The sequence below is a fragment of the Salvelinus namaycush genome, chromosome 40 (genome assembly GCF_016432855.1).
Source record: "Salvelinus namaycush isolate Seneca chromosome 40, SaNama_1.0, whole genome shotgun sequence".
In the NCBI taxonomy this organism is placed as follows: Eukaryota; Metazoa; Chordata; class Actinopteri; order Salmoniformes; family Salmonidae; genus Salvelinus; species Salvelinus namaycush.
In genome coordinates, this window is record NC_052346.1 from 12103789 (window position 1) to 12118748 (window position 14960).

Consider the following 14960-nt stretch of genomic DNA (forward strand, 5'->3'; position numbering starts at 1 on the left):
CGTATTTTAATCGTCCACACCTGTCTAAAAATGTGGGCCCAATCCGAATGTGGACAAGACCAGGACAAAGGACGCATGTTAGAACCAGGTATAAACTGGGCTTCTGACTCAATGTGTATAGTACAAAGAAATTCTAAGGATGATTTTTCTTTATTCTAGTCTAGCGTTGATCATACTTACTAGGTGGCTGCACATGTTACAGTATTTTCTGAAAGGAAGAATACATGAAGTGCAGAGTAAAAAAGTAAGGAACAAGATGAGAAGGAATAATCAGACCTGAGGTGTAAACTTTGCACTGGCATGGTGTAGATTTTTTTGTTTGTGTAAGCTGCCAAACAAACCTGAGACTGTCTCACACCTTTTGTGATAATGAGACCAGAGGGAACTAAACATGTTAATTTTAATTAGTATTAGTAGAATACGTTTAGAAGTTGAAATTGTTAGAGGTCAGTGTTGAAAAGGTGAGGGTAAGTGACTGTTTTAGAAATAGTAGTTGTAGTAGTAGAAGTAGTAGCAGTAGTAGTAGCAGTAGCAGTATTAGTGTAACAGTATAACTTTACGTCCTTCCCCTCGCCCGAACCAGGGACCCTCTGCACACATCAACAACAGTCACCCACGAAGCGTCGTTACCCATCGCTCCACAAAAGCCGCGGCCCTTGCAGAGCAAGGGGAACCACTACTTCAAGGTCTCAAAGCGAGTGACATAACCGATTGAAACGCTATTAGCGCGCACCACAGCTAACTAGCTAGCCATTTCACATCCGTTACACTCACCCCCCTTTCGACCTCCTCCTTTTCCGCAGCAACCAGTGATCCGGGTCACGGCACCAATGTAACAATATAACTTTACGTCCGTCCCCTCGCCCATACCCGGGCGCGAACCAGGGACCCTCTGCACACATCAACAACAGTCACCCACGAAGCGTCGTTACCCATCGCTCAACAAAAGCCGCGGCCCTTGCAGGGCAAGGGGAACCACTACTTCAAGGTCTCAAAGCGAGTGACGTAACCGATTGAAACGCTATTAGCGCGCACCACAGCTAACTAGCTAGCCATTTCACATCCGTTACACTAGTAGTAGAAATAGTGGTAGTCGTAGCAGTACACTACTACTAGTAGTAGTAGTAGTAGTAGTAATAGTAGTAATAGTAGTAGCAGTAGCAGTACTAGTAGTAGTTGCAGTAATAGTAGCAGAAGCAGTATTAGTAGTAGTAATAGTAGTAGTAATAGTGTTGACTGTGGTAGAAGTAGGTCTAAAAGCAGTGATAGTTACTGTTGGTGGGTTCTACAGTCCTGCAGTTTTTTCTCACATTTTTAAGTGTGCATTAAATTCTAAATAAATCACAGACAGTGTCAAAAGCAAAGCATCCCCACATCATCACACCTCCTCCTCCATGCTTCACGGTGGGAACCACACATGCGGAGATCATCCGTTCACCTACTCTGCATCTGACAAAGATGCAGGTTTGGAACCATAAATCTCAAATGTGGACTCATCAGACCAAAGGACAGATTTCCACCGGTCTAATGTCCATTGCTCGTGTTTCTTGGCCCAAGCAAGTCTCTTCTTATTATTGGTGTCTTTTAGTAGTGGTTTCTTTGCAGCAATTTGACCATGAAGTCCTGATTCACACAGTCTCCTCTGAACAGATGATGTTGAGATGTGTCTGTTACTTGAACTCTTTGAATCATTTATTTGGGCTGCAATTTCTGAGGCTGGTAACTCTAATGAACTTATCCTCTGCAGCAGAGGTAACTCTGGGTCTTCCTTTCCTGTGGCGGTCCTCATGAGAGCCAGTTTCATCATATCGCTTGATGGTTTTTGCGACTGCACTTGATGAAAATGTAAAAGTTCTTGACATTTTCTGATTGACTGCCCTTCATTTGTTAAAGAAATTATGTACTGTCGTTTCTCTTTGCCTTTTTGAGCTGTTCTTGACACAATATGGACTTGGTCTTTTACCAAATAGGGCTATCTTCTTACCACACCCAGCTTGTCACAAAACAACTGTTTGGCTCAAACGCATTAAGAAGGAAAGAAATACCACAAATTAACTTTTAACAAGGCACACCTGAAATGCATTCCAGGTGACTACCTCATGAAACTATTTGAGAGAATGCCAAGAGTGTGCAAAGCTGTCATCAAATCAAAGTGTAGCTACTTAATAAAATATATTTTGATTTCTTTAACACTTTTTTGGCCACTACTTGATTCCATATGTGCTATTTCATAGTTTTGATGTCTTCACTATTATTCTACAGTGTAGACAATAGTACAAATAAAGAAAAACCCTTGAATGAGTAGGTGTGTCCAAACTTTTGGCTGGTATTGTATATAATTATATAACTGTCTGTCTCTACTTGGGTTCCTCTTCTAGGCCTATAACAACACTCACATCACGGTCATGTCTAGCTCCATCTACGGCGGGAACAAATCCGACGATAACTGCACCAGCGTGGACAGCCTGATGAAACGCTACTACCTGCCCGTCATGTACAGTGTCATTTTCGTTGTGGGGCTGCTGGGTAACGTCACCTCCATCGCCATCTACCTGGCCAAGCTACGACCCTGGAAGTCCAGCAGTATCATTATGTTCAACCTGGCGTTGACAGATCTTCTGTATGTTCTGAGTCTGCCTTTCATTGTCTACTACTACACCAACGGTGAATCCTGGACCCTGGGCGACTTCATGTGTCGCTTTCTGCGTTTCGGGTTCCACTTTAACCTATATGGTAGTATACTGTTTCTCACCTGTTTGGCTGTGTTTCGATATGTCGTGGTGGCACATCCTCTGAGGGCGGCGCACGTGCAGCAGAAGAGGTGGGGTATCTTGGCGTGCGCCGCGGTCTGGGCTATAGCCGTGGCAGAGATTGTGCCCATGCTCACCATGATCACCATGGAGAAGAAAAACAACAAGACCTACTGTTTGGATTTTGCTAGCGGCGACCCGGCTGTCCTGTGGTGGTACGGTTGGCTGCTGACCGTGCTGGGCTACCTACTGCCCCTGGTGGTGGTGGTGGTGTGTTACGCCGGTATCGTCCGTGAACTAGCCAAGGGGCCCCACACTCACAGCCCTTGCCGGGTACGGGCACGCCGCCTCACTGTACTGATCCTGGTGGTGTTCGTGGTATGCTTCTTGCCGTACCACATCCTGAGGATCCTAAGAGTAGACACCAGGAGGAAGCCTGAGTCGTCATGTATGTTGGTGCACTGGGTCCACGCCGCTTATATCCTGTCCAGGCCCGTAGCGGGGCTCAACACCTTCTTTAACCTGGCTCTGTACACCCTGGCCGGGGACAAGTTCCAGCAGGCCTTCCTCAGTGTGTTCCACTGGGGCCCCTGGTGGACCAAGTTCAGGACTCACCTCAAACTCAGCCTGGCTGTCGTCAGTAAGCCCAGTAACACATCTTCAGCCGAAAGGACAGCAGCCATGGATATGGCATGAAATAAGGACATGAGATATAATACAGTGTTCTGTGTCATTCTGTGTGGACATTACTATCATGGCAATATATTGTCCTACAATATTGTATATACTGTACTGTGATCCTGTAAATAGAAAAGCTTTGATCAGATTTTATTATACGCCGATATGAGGTTTACAATATCGATGTGGTTTCTATAAATATATTAGATACTATATCTACTGTATACTCTTATTGATATTGACATATCAGTTCATTATAAATAAACGTTTAACAATCAACATTTAACAATCCAATATCCGTCTCAGAGCTCGGTGGGTATTTGATGCATTGTTCTGGCATGACTTTAGCGAAACAAGAACATGATACACTTGACCCAGGACCAGAAACATGTCAACATGATTCAGACACCAAATCTTTTCACTTCTATACCCAGTGTTGGCACTCTCTCAGGTACGTATTTCTCAGGAATAAGGAACAGGTTGGCTGGGGGATAAAGGAGTGGCAGGGGGGAAAGTTTCCTGCTATTAAGTTTGTTTTACATATGACATTATGGAGAATCACAGAACCACTTCCTAATAAGGAAACTGACAATAAACTCTATGATCCTGCTTTTCCTCTGAAACTATTTACTATAATACATTATTCATCCAATTTCATTTCAACTCATTTCATCATTTGATAGTATCAAATAGCTAACGAACTAGTGTCAGATTAGTGGTGCTTAAATGTTAATTTGAGGCTGTACTATTTTGAAGCCCACATCAAAGGGTGGTAATGTCTACTGTCCACCCTACCTTGTGGGAGTCCAGACCTCACTTCAGATTCAAAGCTGAAAGCAAGTATCTAACGCAAAGAAACACTCGAGGGAACTCTCTGACAGTAAAAAAGACCTCTGTATACCATAACACAATGAGAACAATAAAGACGAGTGATAGGCTAGGATGGAAACTTGAATATGAAAATAAATGAGTAGGCCTATGCGTGTAACAAGTTCCTCCTGTCTCTAGCTGCAATTGATTATTGGCTATTGTTTCTTGTCAACCTTTCAATCTCTTCCTCTCCCATTCCAGTAAACATTGTTGAAAAGCTCCTTATTTAGGGAAGATAAGATTTTGAATGGAAATACATTTTTGGTCCCCTCGACAATTGAAAATGAATTTGTAGTGTGTGTGTGCGTGCACGTGCGTGCATTTTGCTAAAGAATTGGTGTGAGCTGCAGCTGTTTGTAGTCTATAATTCTAAGATGTGAGCATGCTAGACTATAGAGCTAGTGTAGAAGTCATTACTTTCATTATGGAAGTACACATGGTTAAGTAAATAGTTTTCAAATGTGACCATAGTGAAAATAATGTAATGTGTTCATGTGAGCAGTGGAGGCTGCTGAGGGGAGGATGGCTCATAACAATGGCTGGAATGGAGTCAATGGAATGACATCAAACACATGGAAACCATGTCTTTGATACCATTTCATTGACTCCATTCTAGCCATTGTTATGAGCCATCCTCCCCTCAGCAGCCTCCACTGCTCCATCACAGTCTTTCTATACTGTTGCCAGAAGGACAATTCCTGAGATCTGACAACCCTGTCTATCATTCTCCCGTGCAGCAAAGCCCTGAACAAGATGTTTGTATACAACCACAAGCAGTCAGAGTGGAGGGAGCTGGCTGCCATGAAGACAGCCAGAGCCATGTTCGGAGCCGTCGTTCACAACGGAAAGATTGTGGTGGCCGGTGGAGTCAATGAGGAAGGCCTCACTGCTGCATCTGAAGTCTACGACTTTGGAACAAACAAGTATGTAGAATTTTCTTTGGTGATAAAACAGTTTAAGAACTTGTTACACCTTTTAATATCATTCACCATAATAATACCATTTGCTGTTTCTGGAGGGTAAACGTTATTAGTTATCTTGAGTCAGGATGGCCTTAATTATAAAGAGTCCCCCTGATGCTATCCCTAATGACCTTCTTTCACAGATGGGAGACATTCACAGACTTTCCCCAGGAGAGGAGCTCAGTGAACCTGCTGAGCAATGAGGGGGCCCTGTACGCCGTGGGGGGCTTCACCATTATCCAGAATGACAACAAGGAGGTGGTCCCCGCAGAGGTCACTGATGTTTGGCAGTAAGACCCCTCTTTTAATGTTATTATGTCATCAACCAGGATTTGAACCCAGGTCGTCTTCATGCATGCCACAGGACTGTGTTAGCCCATTATGCTAAAACCTAGACAGTAACTAAGTGAGATAACACAAGTTCACCTTGTTCAGCTCTGTTTGATGTGGGTTTGTTATTTTAGATGGCTTACATTTCCATTCCTGTGGACAAAAAAGTAGAACATATTCATCTTAGTTCAATTATAATAATTTGTTATATAAATGTATGATAAGAAATAAAGGTAAAGCTGAATGAAAAAGGAATGAGAGGGCCCTACTTGGTCAGTGGTTGTCACGACTTCTGCCGAAGTTGGTTCCTCTCCTTGTTCGGGCGGCGTTCGTTTTCCATTTGTTTTGTCTTGTATTCCCACACACCTGGTTTCAATTCCATCATTACATGTTGTGTATTTAACCCTCTGTTCCCCCCATGTCATTGTCCGGAATTGTTTATTGTAAGTGCATGTGCACGTTTATTCTGGTGTGCGACGGGTTTTATACCCATTTATTGTTTGTTCTGATTCCGGTTGTTTTTATTATTAACTTCTTGACGCACGGATCATTTTCGTAAACAACCGCTTTTTAATTTGGCAGAGCGCCAAAGACTTTGCTCTCCTGCGCCTGATTTCTCTGCCGCCAGTACGCACCCATTACAGTGGTACTGTACAAACAATCAACTACGTCTTGGTTTGTTCCTCATCACTGTATCTTCTTTTTCCCTGTGTTAGGTACGAGGAGGACAAGAAGGAATGGAGCGGGATGCTGAGGGAGATGCGTTATGCCGCTGGCTCCTCCTGCGTGTCCCTGCGCCTCAATGCTGCCAAGATGACCAAACTCTAGACCCTCGCTGCGCCATCATGATTCCCCATGATGCCCTCTGTCTGCCCAGATTATCATCATCTTCTCTGGGTAGTCTTTCCATTTCAGTAATAGAGGGGGTGTCACCGTCACATGACAACTCAAATGTGGACTCTTATTGGTTGAATGTGTCAAGAGTTTCTTTTTGTCTCTTTATGATCTCAGGTGATTTTCTATACAATAAAAACAACATCTACTTTGCGTCAGTGAAGACCACATTAGTATATTAGTTTCCCTCACTATAGAGTAACCCACAACGTGTATTTAACTAGCTTTTTTGTAAAGTAAACATTTGTTAAAAAAAACTCCTGTTATGGTTGATTTGAATTTGGAGTAACAGTAGTCGCCATTTTTCATGGCTAGTTTAGTTGAAGGATTAACCCTTTTTTTTTCCTTTTCGTCTAAAATGACACCCAAATCTAACTTCCTGTAGCTCAGGCCCTGAAGCAAGGATTTGCATATTCTTGGTACCATTTGAAAGGAAACACTTTGAAGTTTATGGAAATGTGAAAGGAATGTAGTAGAATATAACACAATAGATCTGGTAAAAGATAATACAATGAAAAAAACAACCGTTCTTTTGTATTTTTTTGTACCATCATTTTTGAAATGCAAGAGAAAGGCCATAATGTATTATTCCAGCCCAGGTGCAATTTAGATTTTGGCCACTAGATGGAAGCAGTGTATGTTCAAAGTTTTAGACTGATCCAAAGAACCATTGATATTCTGGTATAGACTGCCCAAATGTGCCTAATTTGATTATGAATAACATTTCATGTTCAAAAGTGTGCGCTCTCCTCAAACAATAGCATGGTATTCTTTCATTGTAATAGCTACTGTAAATTGAACAGTGCAGTTAGATTAACAAGAATTTAAGCTTTCTGCCAATATCAGATATGTCTATGTCCCGGGAAATATTCTTGTTACTTACAACCTCGTGCTAATCGCATTAGCCTATGGTAGCTCAACCGTCCCGTGGAAGGGACACCTATCCCGATTAAATATTTGTCTGCGAATAGCACGCATGTTTTACTAGATTAAGGTCGAAGATATGGTAAATAAGGAAAATAAATATAGGTGTGAGCCAGTTCGTAAAGTAAAAACAAACAGGTTAAACACCAACTCATTGTCCGGTTTAAACAACTGTCCTGCATTATGCATATACTATGTACACCACAGTATGTGTCATACCAACACTGTAGGTACCAGTAGATTTCCACAGTAGGTTTGACATACAGGAGGTTGATCTCCATTACCCACAGTGGTGGAAAAAGTACTCTATTGTCATACCTTAGTAAAAGTATAAATCACTTCAAATTCCTTATATTACGCAAACCAGATGGTAAAATTCTCTTTCTTTGTTATTTACAGATAGCAAGTGGCACTCTCCAAAACTCAGAAATAATTTACAAACAAAGCATTCGGGTTTCGTGAGTCCGCCAGAGCAGAGGCAGTAGGGATGACCAGGGATGTTCTCGTGATAAGTGTGTGAATTCGACCATTTTCCTGTCCTGCTAAGCATTCAAAATGTAATGAGTAATTTTGGGTGTCAGGGAAAATGTATGGAGTAAAAAGTGATTATTTTCTTTAGGAATGTAGTGAAGTAAAAGTTATCAAAAAAATATATAGTAAAGTACAGATACCCCCAAAAACTAAAAGTAGTAAAGTAGTACTTTAAAGTATTTTTAATTAAGTACTTTACACCCCTGGTGACCCAGAACTGGAAATCTCTATGTTACGCAGTCTGACCTAGATATGAAATGTAGGTGAACTTTACACCAAAAATAAAATGTTAAAAAATCCACATTCACCACAAAGAATTTTAGGAGCATATGTTGTACTATTGTAAATGTGGGCATTTTCACTATATCGTAACTACCTCTAGATACCCTTTACATTCATGAATTGAACTTGCACTGTAACATTACTAAATACTTATAACCACCACAGCTTTTGACCGTTTTCACCGGCATCCATTTCTAGTTCACTAATGTCTGTCATCAACATGTATCAAGCATATCAACCTGCAGGCTGATGCCAAATGCAGGACATGTGACATCATAGTACAGTACAGTAACACTAAGCCACTGAACCACTAGCACTGAGGGGGAATAACGCCGCTCAATGTACTCCACGCTATTCCTCCCTTTATATAACTGCTGCACAGGAATGATGTACTGTACCCATAGTGAAGAGGAAGTAGTATTGTACTTCTCGTATATTTTTAATAGTTTCATGTCAAATACAGCTGAAATAGGATCTGAATTCTTTGTGAATACGGGTTCTATGCAGAAGTCAATGAGGTAACGCCCAACAAAGGCACAGTGCGTGACATGCTTGTGTTTTCCTGTAGTGGGTGCCAGACAGTGATGTAGGAGGTTAAAGTAGCTGAAAGGAGGGACTAGAGGTGGCTGATGTATAAGAGAGAAGAGGAGGAAAGTCTCAGACAGGATATCGATGACTGAGGGAACAGCACTGACTGACTGACTGACTGACTGTAAGTTTCCATATCCCTAACTGTACTCTAGCCTTGTTTATACCTAGTACTAACATACGTCTTTTGTCCTGATCTTATCCACATTCTGATTGTGCCCACATTGTAGCTGATGCATCTACACACGGTATTAAAATGTGTCTCCTATCCTTCCACTGTGTCTGCATTGTGACCAGATTCCCTGGTGCCTCCCAGTTTGCAGGTTATTTGACAGATATTCATTCAAAATAATATTTATTTATTTATTTTAGGACATGGTGTTACCTGTCAATGATTTTAGAGACCGGTATAGTGATGATTTAAATTATTTGACCATCCAAATCGGTTTATACTTGAATGATAATATCCAAATACTCTGGGTGAAGATCTGATTGTGATCAGATCACAATGCGTCTTTTAATCGTCTACACCAGTCTAAAAATGTGGGCACAATCAGAACAAAGGACACATGTTAGAACCAGGTATAAACGGGGCTTCTGACTCAATGTGTATAGTACAAAGAAACTAAGGATGATTTTTCTTTATTCTAGTCTAGCGTTGATCATACTTACTAGGTGGCTGCACATGTTACAGTATTTTCTGAAAGTAAGAATACATGAAGTGGAGAGTAAAAAAGTAAGGAACAAGATGAGAAGGAATAATCAGACCTGAGGTGTAAACTTTGCACTGGCATGGTGTAGATTTTTTTGTTCGTGTAAGCTGCCAAACAAACCTGAGACTGTCTCACACCTTTTGTGATAATGAGAGCAGAGGGAACTAGAAATGATCATTTTGAATTAGTCGTAGTATAATATGTTTAGAAGTTGAAATTGTTAGAGGCTAGTGTTGAAAAGGTGAGCGTAAGTGACTGTTTTAGAAATAGTAGCTGTAGTAGTAGTAGTAGTAATAGTAGTGGTAGTAGTAGTAGTAGTAGTAGTAGTAGTAGTAGTAGTAGTAGTAGTAGAAGAAGTAGTAGTAGTAGTAGTAGTAGTAATAGTAGTAGTAATAGTTTTGACTGTGGTAGAAGTAGGCCTAAAAGCAGAGATAGTTCCTGTTGGTGGGTTCTACAGTCCTGGATAGTTTCATCAAGTTTTTAAGTGTGCCTTGAATTCTAAATAAATAACAGTGTCACCGGCAAAGCTTCACGGTGGGAAAAATACACGCAGAGATCATCCGTTCACCTTTTCTGCGTCTCACAAAGACACGGGGTTGGAAAAATAAATCTCAAATGTGGACTCATCAGACCAAAGAACAAATTTCCACCGGTCTAATGTCCATTGCTCGTGTTTCTTGGCCCAAGTAAGTCTCTTCTTATTATTGGTGTCTTTTAGTAGTGGTTTCTTTGCACATATTTGACCATGAAGTCCTGATTCACACAGTCTCCTCTGAACAGATGACGTTGAGATGTATCTGTTACTTGAACTCTTTGAAGTATTTATTTGGGCTGCAATTTCTGAGGCTGGTAACTAATGAACTTATCCTCTGCAGCAGAGGTAACTCTGGGTCTTCCTTTACTCTGGCGTTCCTCATGAGAGCCAGTTTCATCATAGTGTTTGATGGTTTTTGCGACTGCACTTGAAGAAACTTGAAAAGTTCTTGACATTTTCCGATTGAATGACCTTCATTTCTTAAAGTAATGATGGACTGTCGTTTCTCTTTGCCTTTTTGAGGTGTTCTTGACATTAACTTGTACTCTGTCTTTTGCCAAATAGGGCTATCTTCTGTTTACCACCTCTACCTTGTCACACACAACTGTTTGGCTCAAACGCATTAAGAAGGAAAGAAATACCACAAATTAACTTTTAATAAGGCACACCTGAAATGCATTCCAGGTGACTACCTCATGAAGCTAGTTGAGAAAATGTCAAGAGTGTGCAAAGCTGTCATAGTGTGGCTAATTTAAAGAATCTGAAATATAACATTTATTTTTATTTGTTTAACACTTTTTTGGTTACTACATAATTCCATGTGTTAATTAATAGTGTTGATGTCTTCACCCTTGAATGAGTAGGTGTGTCCAAACTTTTGACTGGTATTGTATATAATTATATAACTGTCTGTCTCTACTTGGGTTCCTCTTCTAGGCCTATAACAACACTCACATCACGGTCATGTCTAGCGCCATCTACGGCGGGAACAAATCCGACGATAACTGCACCAGCGTGGACAGCCTGATGAAACGCTACTACCTGCCCGTCATGTACAGTGTCATTTTCGTTGTGGGGCTGCTGGGTAACGTCACCTCCATCGCCATCTACCTGGCCAAGCTACGACCCTGGAAGTCCAGCAGTATCATCATGTTCAACCTGGCATTGACGGATCTTCTGTATGTTCTGAGTCTGCCTTTCATGGTCTACTACTACACCAACGGTGAATCCTGGACCCTGGGCGACTTCATGTGTCGCTTTCTGCGTTTCGGGTTCCACTTTAACCTATATGGTAGTATACTGTTTCTCACCTGTTTGGCTGTGTTTCGATATGTCGTGGCGGCGCATCCTCTGAGGGCGGCGCAGGTGCAGCAGAAGAGGTGGGGTATCTTGGCGTGCGCTGCGGTCTGGGCTATAGCCGTGGCAGAGATCGTGCCCATGCTCACCATGATCACCATGGAGACTAAAGACAACAAGACCCAGTGTTTGGACTTTGCTAGCGGCGACCCGGATGTCCTGTGGTGGTACGGTTGGCTGCTGACCCTGCTGGGCTACCTGCTGCCCCTGGTGGTGGTGGTGGTGTGTTACGCCGGTGTGGTCCGTGAACTAGCCAAGGGGCCCCACAACCCTTGCCGGGTACGGGCACGCCGCCTCACTGTACTGATCCTGGTGGTGTTCGTGGTATGCTTCTTGCCGTACCACGTCCTGAGGATCCTAAGAGTAGACACCAGGAGGAAGCCTGAGTCGTCATGTATGTTGGTGCACTGGGTCCACGCCGCTTATATCCTGTCCAGGCCCGTAGCGGGGCTCAACACCTTCTTTAACCTGGCTCTGTACACCCTGGCCGGGGACAAGTTCCAGCAGGCCTTCCTCAGTGTGTTCCCCTGGGGCCCCTGGTGGACCAAGTTCAGGACTCACCTCAAACTCAGCCTGGCTGCTGTCAGTAAGCCCAGTAACACAGCTTCAGCCGAAAGGCCAGCAGCCAAGGATATGGCATGAAATAAGGACATGAGATATAATACAGTGTTCTGTGTCATTCTGTGTGGACATTACTATCATGGCAATATATTGTCCTACAATATTGTATATACTGTACTGTGATCCTGTAAATAGAAAACCTTTTATCAGATTTTATTATACGCCAATATGAGGTTTACAATATCGATGTGGTTTCTATAAATATAGTAGATACTATATCTACTGTATACTCTTATTGATATTGCCATATCACTTCATTATAAATAAACGTTTAACAATCAACATTTAACAATCCAACATCCGTCTCAGAGCTCGGTGGGTATTTGATGCATTGTTCTGGCATGACTTTAGAGAAACAAGAACATGATACACTTGGCCCAGGACCAGAAACATGTCAACATGATTCAGACACCAAATCTTTTCACTTCTATACCCAGTGTTGGCACTCTCTCAGGTACGCATTTCTCAGGAATAAGGAACAGGTTGGCTGGGGGATAAAGGAGTGGCAGGGGGGAAAGTTTCCTGATTTCCTGCTATTTACTATAATACATTACTCATCCAATTTAATTTCAACTCATTTCATCATTTGATAGTATCAAATAGCTAACAAACTAGTGTCAGGTTAGTGGTGCTTAAATGTTTATTTGAGGCTGTACTATTTGAGTCCCACATCAACGGCTGGTAATGTCTACTGTCCACCCTACCTTGTGGGAGCCCAGACCTCACTTCAGATTCAAAGCTGAAAGAAAGCATCTAACGCAAAGAAACACTTGAGTGAACTCTCTGACAGTAAAAAAGACCTCTGTATGGTATCTTGCTACCATAACACAATGAGAACAATAAAGACGAGTGATAGGCTAGGATGGAAACTTGAATATGAATATAAACGAGTAGGCCTATGCGTGTAACAATTTCCTCCTGTCTCTAGCTGCAATTGATTGTTGGCTATTGTTTCTTGTCAACCTTTCAATCTCTTCCTCTCCCGTTCCAGTAAACATTGTTGAGAATTTCCTTAGAAGCAGTGTTTAATGCATTTTGAGAATGTACAGGTGTATGCCAACAGGAGCATGTGTTCTCCTATCATACTATCTACTGTCATTCAGAGGTGTTCAGATGTACAGATTAGTGCTGTGTTGCACACTGACTGGGAACCAGGAAGTAACTGTTTCTGTCTGGTAAACCCTCTCCTGTCTGGTAAACCTGTCTCTTCCTTCCTCCACGCCTCCCTTTCTATCTGTATATTTTCATGTTTCCCGATTAACCACTTGTCTTTCTATTAGCACCCACCCTTCCCATATAAGTCAACTGGAATGTAAGTTAACAAAGCCACTGTTTTACAGGTGTCTCTACAGGCCACAGCTACTTTTCTATTTAAAAATATATATATATCATTCCCAAACATCAATCCTACATAATATGTTGAATATGACATAAGTGTACTGAGTATAAGGACTCCATGTGGTTCAGGGCTGTCTTCATTTCAATGTATATTTAAGGTAAATTAGTCAACCCGAACAGCCCATTTCAATCAACAGTGAGAGATCTTCTTCAGAAAAGAGGAGTGATTGGATTGTTTGTTCTTTAGAAATGATGTCACCAAACGATTCTACTGAGTGCCATATGTCATATCCCTTCATGCGTCACTGTAATGAGTGCACTGAGAGTCGGGAAACAAGTACAGGGAGCGAGTGTTTTAATAAATAAACAAACCACAAACAACGCACTGACACGAAACAGAGTCCATAACACCTGAGGAAAGAACCAAGGGGAGGGACAGATGTAGGGAAGATAATCAAGGAGGTGATGGAGTCCAGGTGAGTGTCATGAGGTGCTGGTGTGCTTGACGATGGTGACAGGTGTGCGGGATAATCAGCAGCCTGATGACCTAGAGGCCGGAGAGGAAGTATACGTGACTGTCACTAACCATTTCACAGTGCTCGCTCATGTTAATGATTCTAAAAGTATAAGAGCTCCTATGGTTAGAAGAAGTGCCATTTGGGGAAGCGGTGGACTTGACACTGAGGTTAATTTTGGTCTGAATTCTTGCAACAATGGATTTCTACTGGGATCACACTGCTTTTCAAAGAAAGCTTCACATTCTAAGTGTTATTCACAGTAGTGCACGGTATTAGTTACGGAGAAAAACAACTTATCTCACTGTTGCTGGGTTCCCTTGATAAGAAATAATGATGGTTGTACAATTATGGGAGTAAGAACACACTGACTTCCTCATCCTCCTCCTCCTCCTCTTCCTCCCCTCCCTCCTCCTCCTCAATACATACAGTTGAAGGCAGACGTTTACATACACCTTAGCCCAGTGGTTCTTAACCTGGGTTCGATCGAACTCCAGGGGTTCGGTGAGTCAGTCTCAGGGGTTCGGCGGAGGTCAAGACACACATCCGACTCATATGATTCGTGATGACACGCCCCGCTTGGCCATCATTGGCTGCAGGTGATCACGCTACATCGCTTGGCCTATCTGTGCTGCAGGGAATTTGGGGCGCTCAGTAGTCGACTTGTGACTGTCGTGATGGTACGTCTTGTGATTTCTTTCTTAATATTTTAATCCCTTCATACCTACTATGTCGAGCAAAAAAAGAAAGTGGTCGGACGAATATGTACAATATGGATTCACATGTATAACGGAACGTGATGGGAGTCAGCGTCCTAACTGCATGATTTGCAATGCCAAGTTGAGCAATTCTAGTCTAGCACCGGCAAAACTAAGAGAACACTTCCCCGCACCTGTACAATGGAATCAGCAGGAGCAGCCACACCTCCTCTCCCATCGATGGAGGAGAGGGTCCTCCATCACACCACCGTTCTTCACCGGATTGGGTCCGCCATGGATCAGATGATGGAGAGGATGGACCGATGGGAGAGGAGTGGCCTTCTCACCTCATCTCCAGCTCCCCCTCCACCAGCA

The 14960-nt window shown here is 42.4% G+C and overlaps 3 protein-coding genes across 3 annotated transcripts; all 3 read left to right on the top strand.

Annotated features, from left to right (window-relative positions):
• Positions 1 to 2405: 2405 nt before the first annotated feature.
• On the top strand, positions 2406 to 3446 carry LOC120033221 (2-oxoglutarate receptor 1-like). Its single transcript, XM_038979503.1, has one exon. The coding sequence runs from the start codon at positions 2406 to 2408 to the stop codon at positions 3444 to 3446; it is 1041 nt and encodes a 346-aa protein (XP_038835431.1).
• A 1592-nt stretch (positions 3447 to 5038) lies between these two features.
• LOC120033222 (kelch-like protein 41b) lies at positions 5039 to 6418 on the top strand. The gene is made up of 3 exons (XM_038979504.1): positions 5039 to 5221; positions 5404 to 5550; positions 6307 to 6418. The coding sequence occupies exons 1-3, from the start codon at positions 5052 to 5054 to the stop codon at positions 6416 to 6418; spliced, it is 429 nt and encodes a 142-aa protein (XP_038835432.1). The 5' UTR covers positions 5039 to 5051.
• A 4602-nt stretch (positions 6419 to 11020) lies between these two features.
• Positions 11021 to 12055, top strand: LOC120033223 (2-oxoglutarate receptor 1-like). Its single transcript, XM_038979505.1, has one exon. It carries the CDS (start codon positions 11021 to 11023, stop codon positions 12053 to 12055), a length of 1035 nt encoding a protein of 344 aa, XP_038835433.1.
• The last annotated feature ends 2905 nt before the right edge of the window (positions 12056 to 14960 follow it).

Excerpts from the sequence above, each read along its gene's own strand:
- LOC120033221 (XM_038979503.1), top strand. The coding sequence starts at position 2,406 with ATGTCTAGCTCCATCTACGGCGGGAACAAATCCGACGATAACTGCACC.
- LOC120033222 (XM_038979504.1), top strand. The coding sequence starts at position 5,052 with ATGTTTGTATACAACCACAAGCAGTCAGAGTGGAGGGAGCTGGCTGCC. Across the intron at positions 5,222-5,403 it reads TACGACTTTGGAACAAACAA|ATGGGAGACATTCACAGACT; the intron begins GTATGTAGAATT and ends CTTCTTTCACAG. Across the intron at positions 5,551-6,306 it reads GAGGTCACTGATGTTTGGCA|GTACGAGGAGGACAAGAAGG; the intron begins GTAAGACCCCTC and ends TCCCTGTGTTAG.
- LOC120033223 (XM_038979505.1), top strand. The coding sequence starts at position 11,021 with ATGTCTAGCGCCATCTACGGCGGGAACAAATCCGACGATAACTGCACC.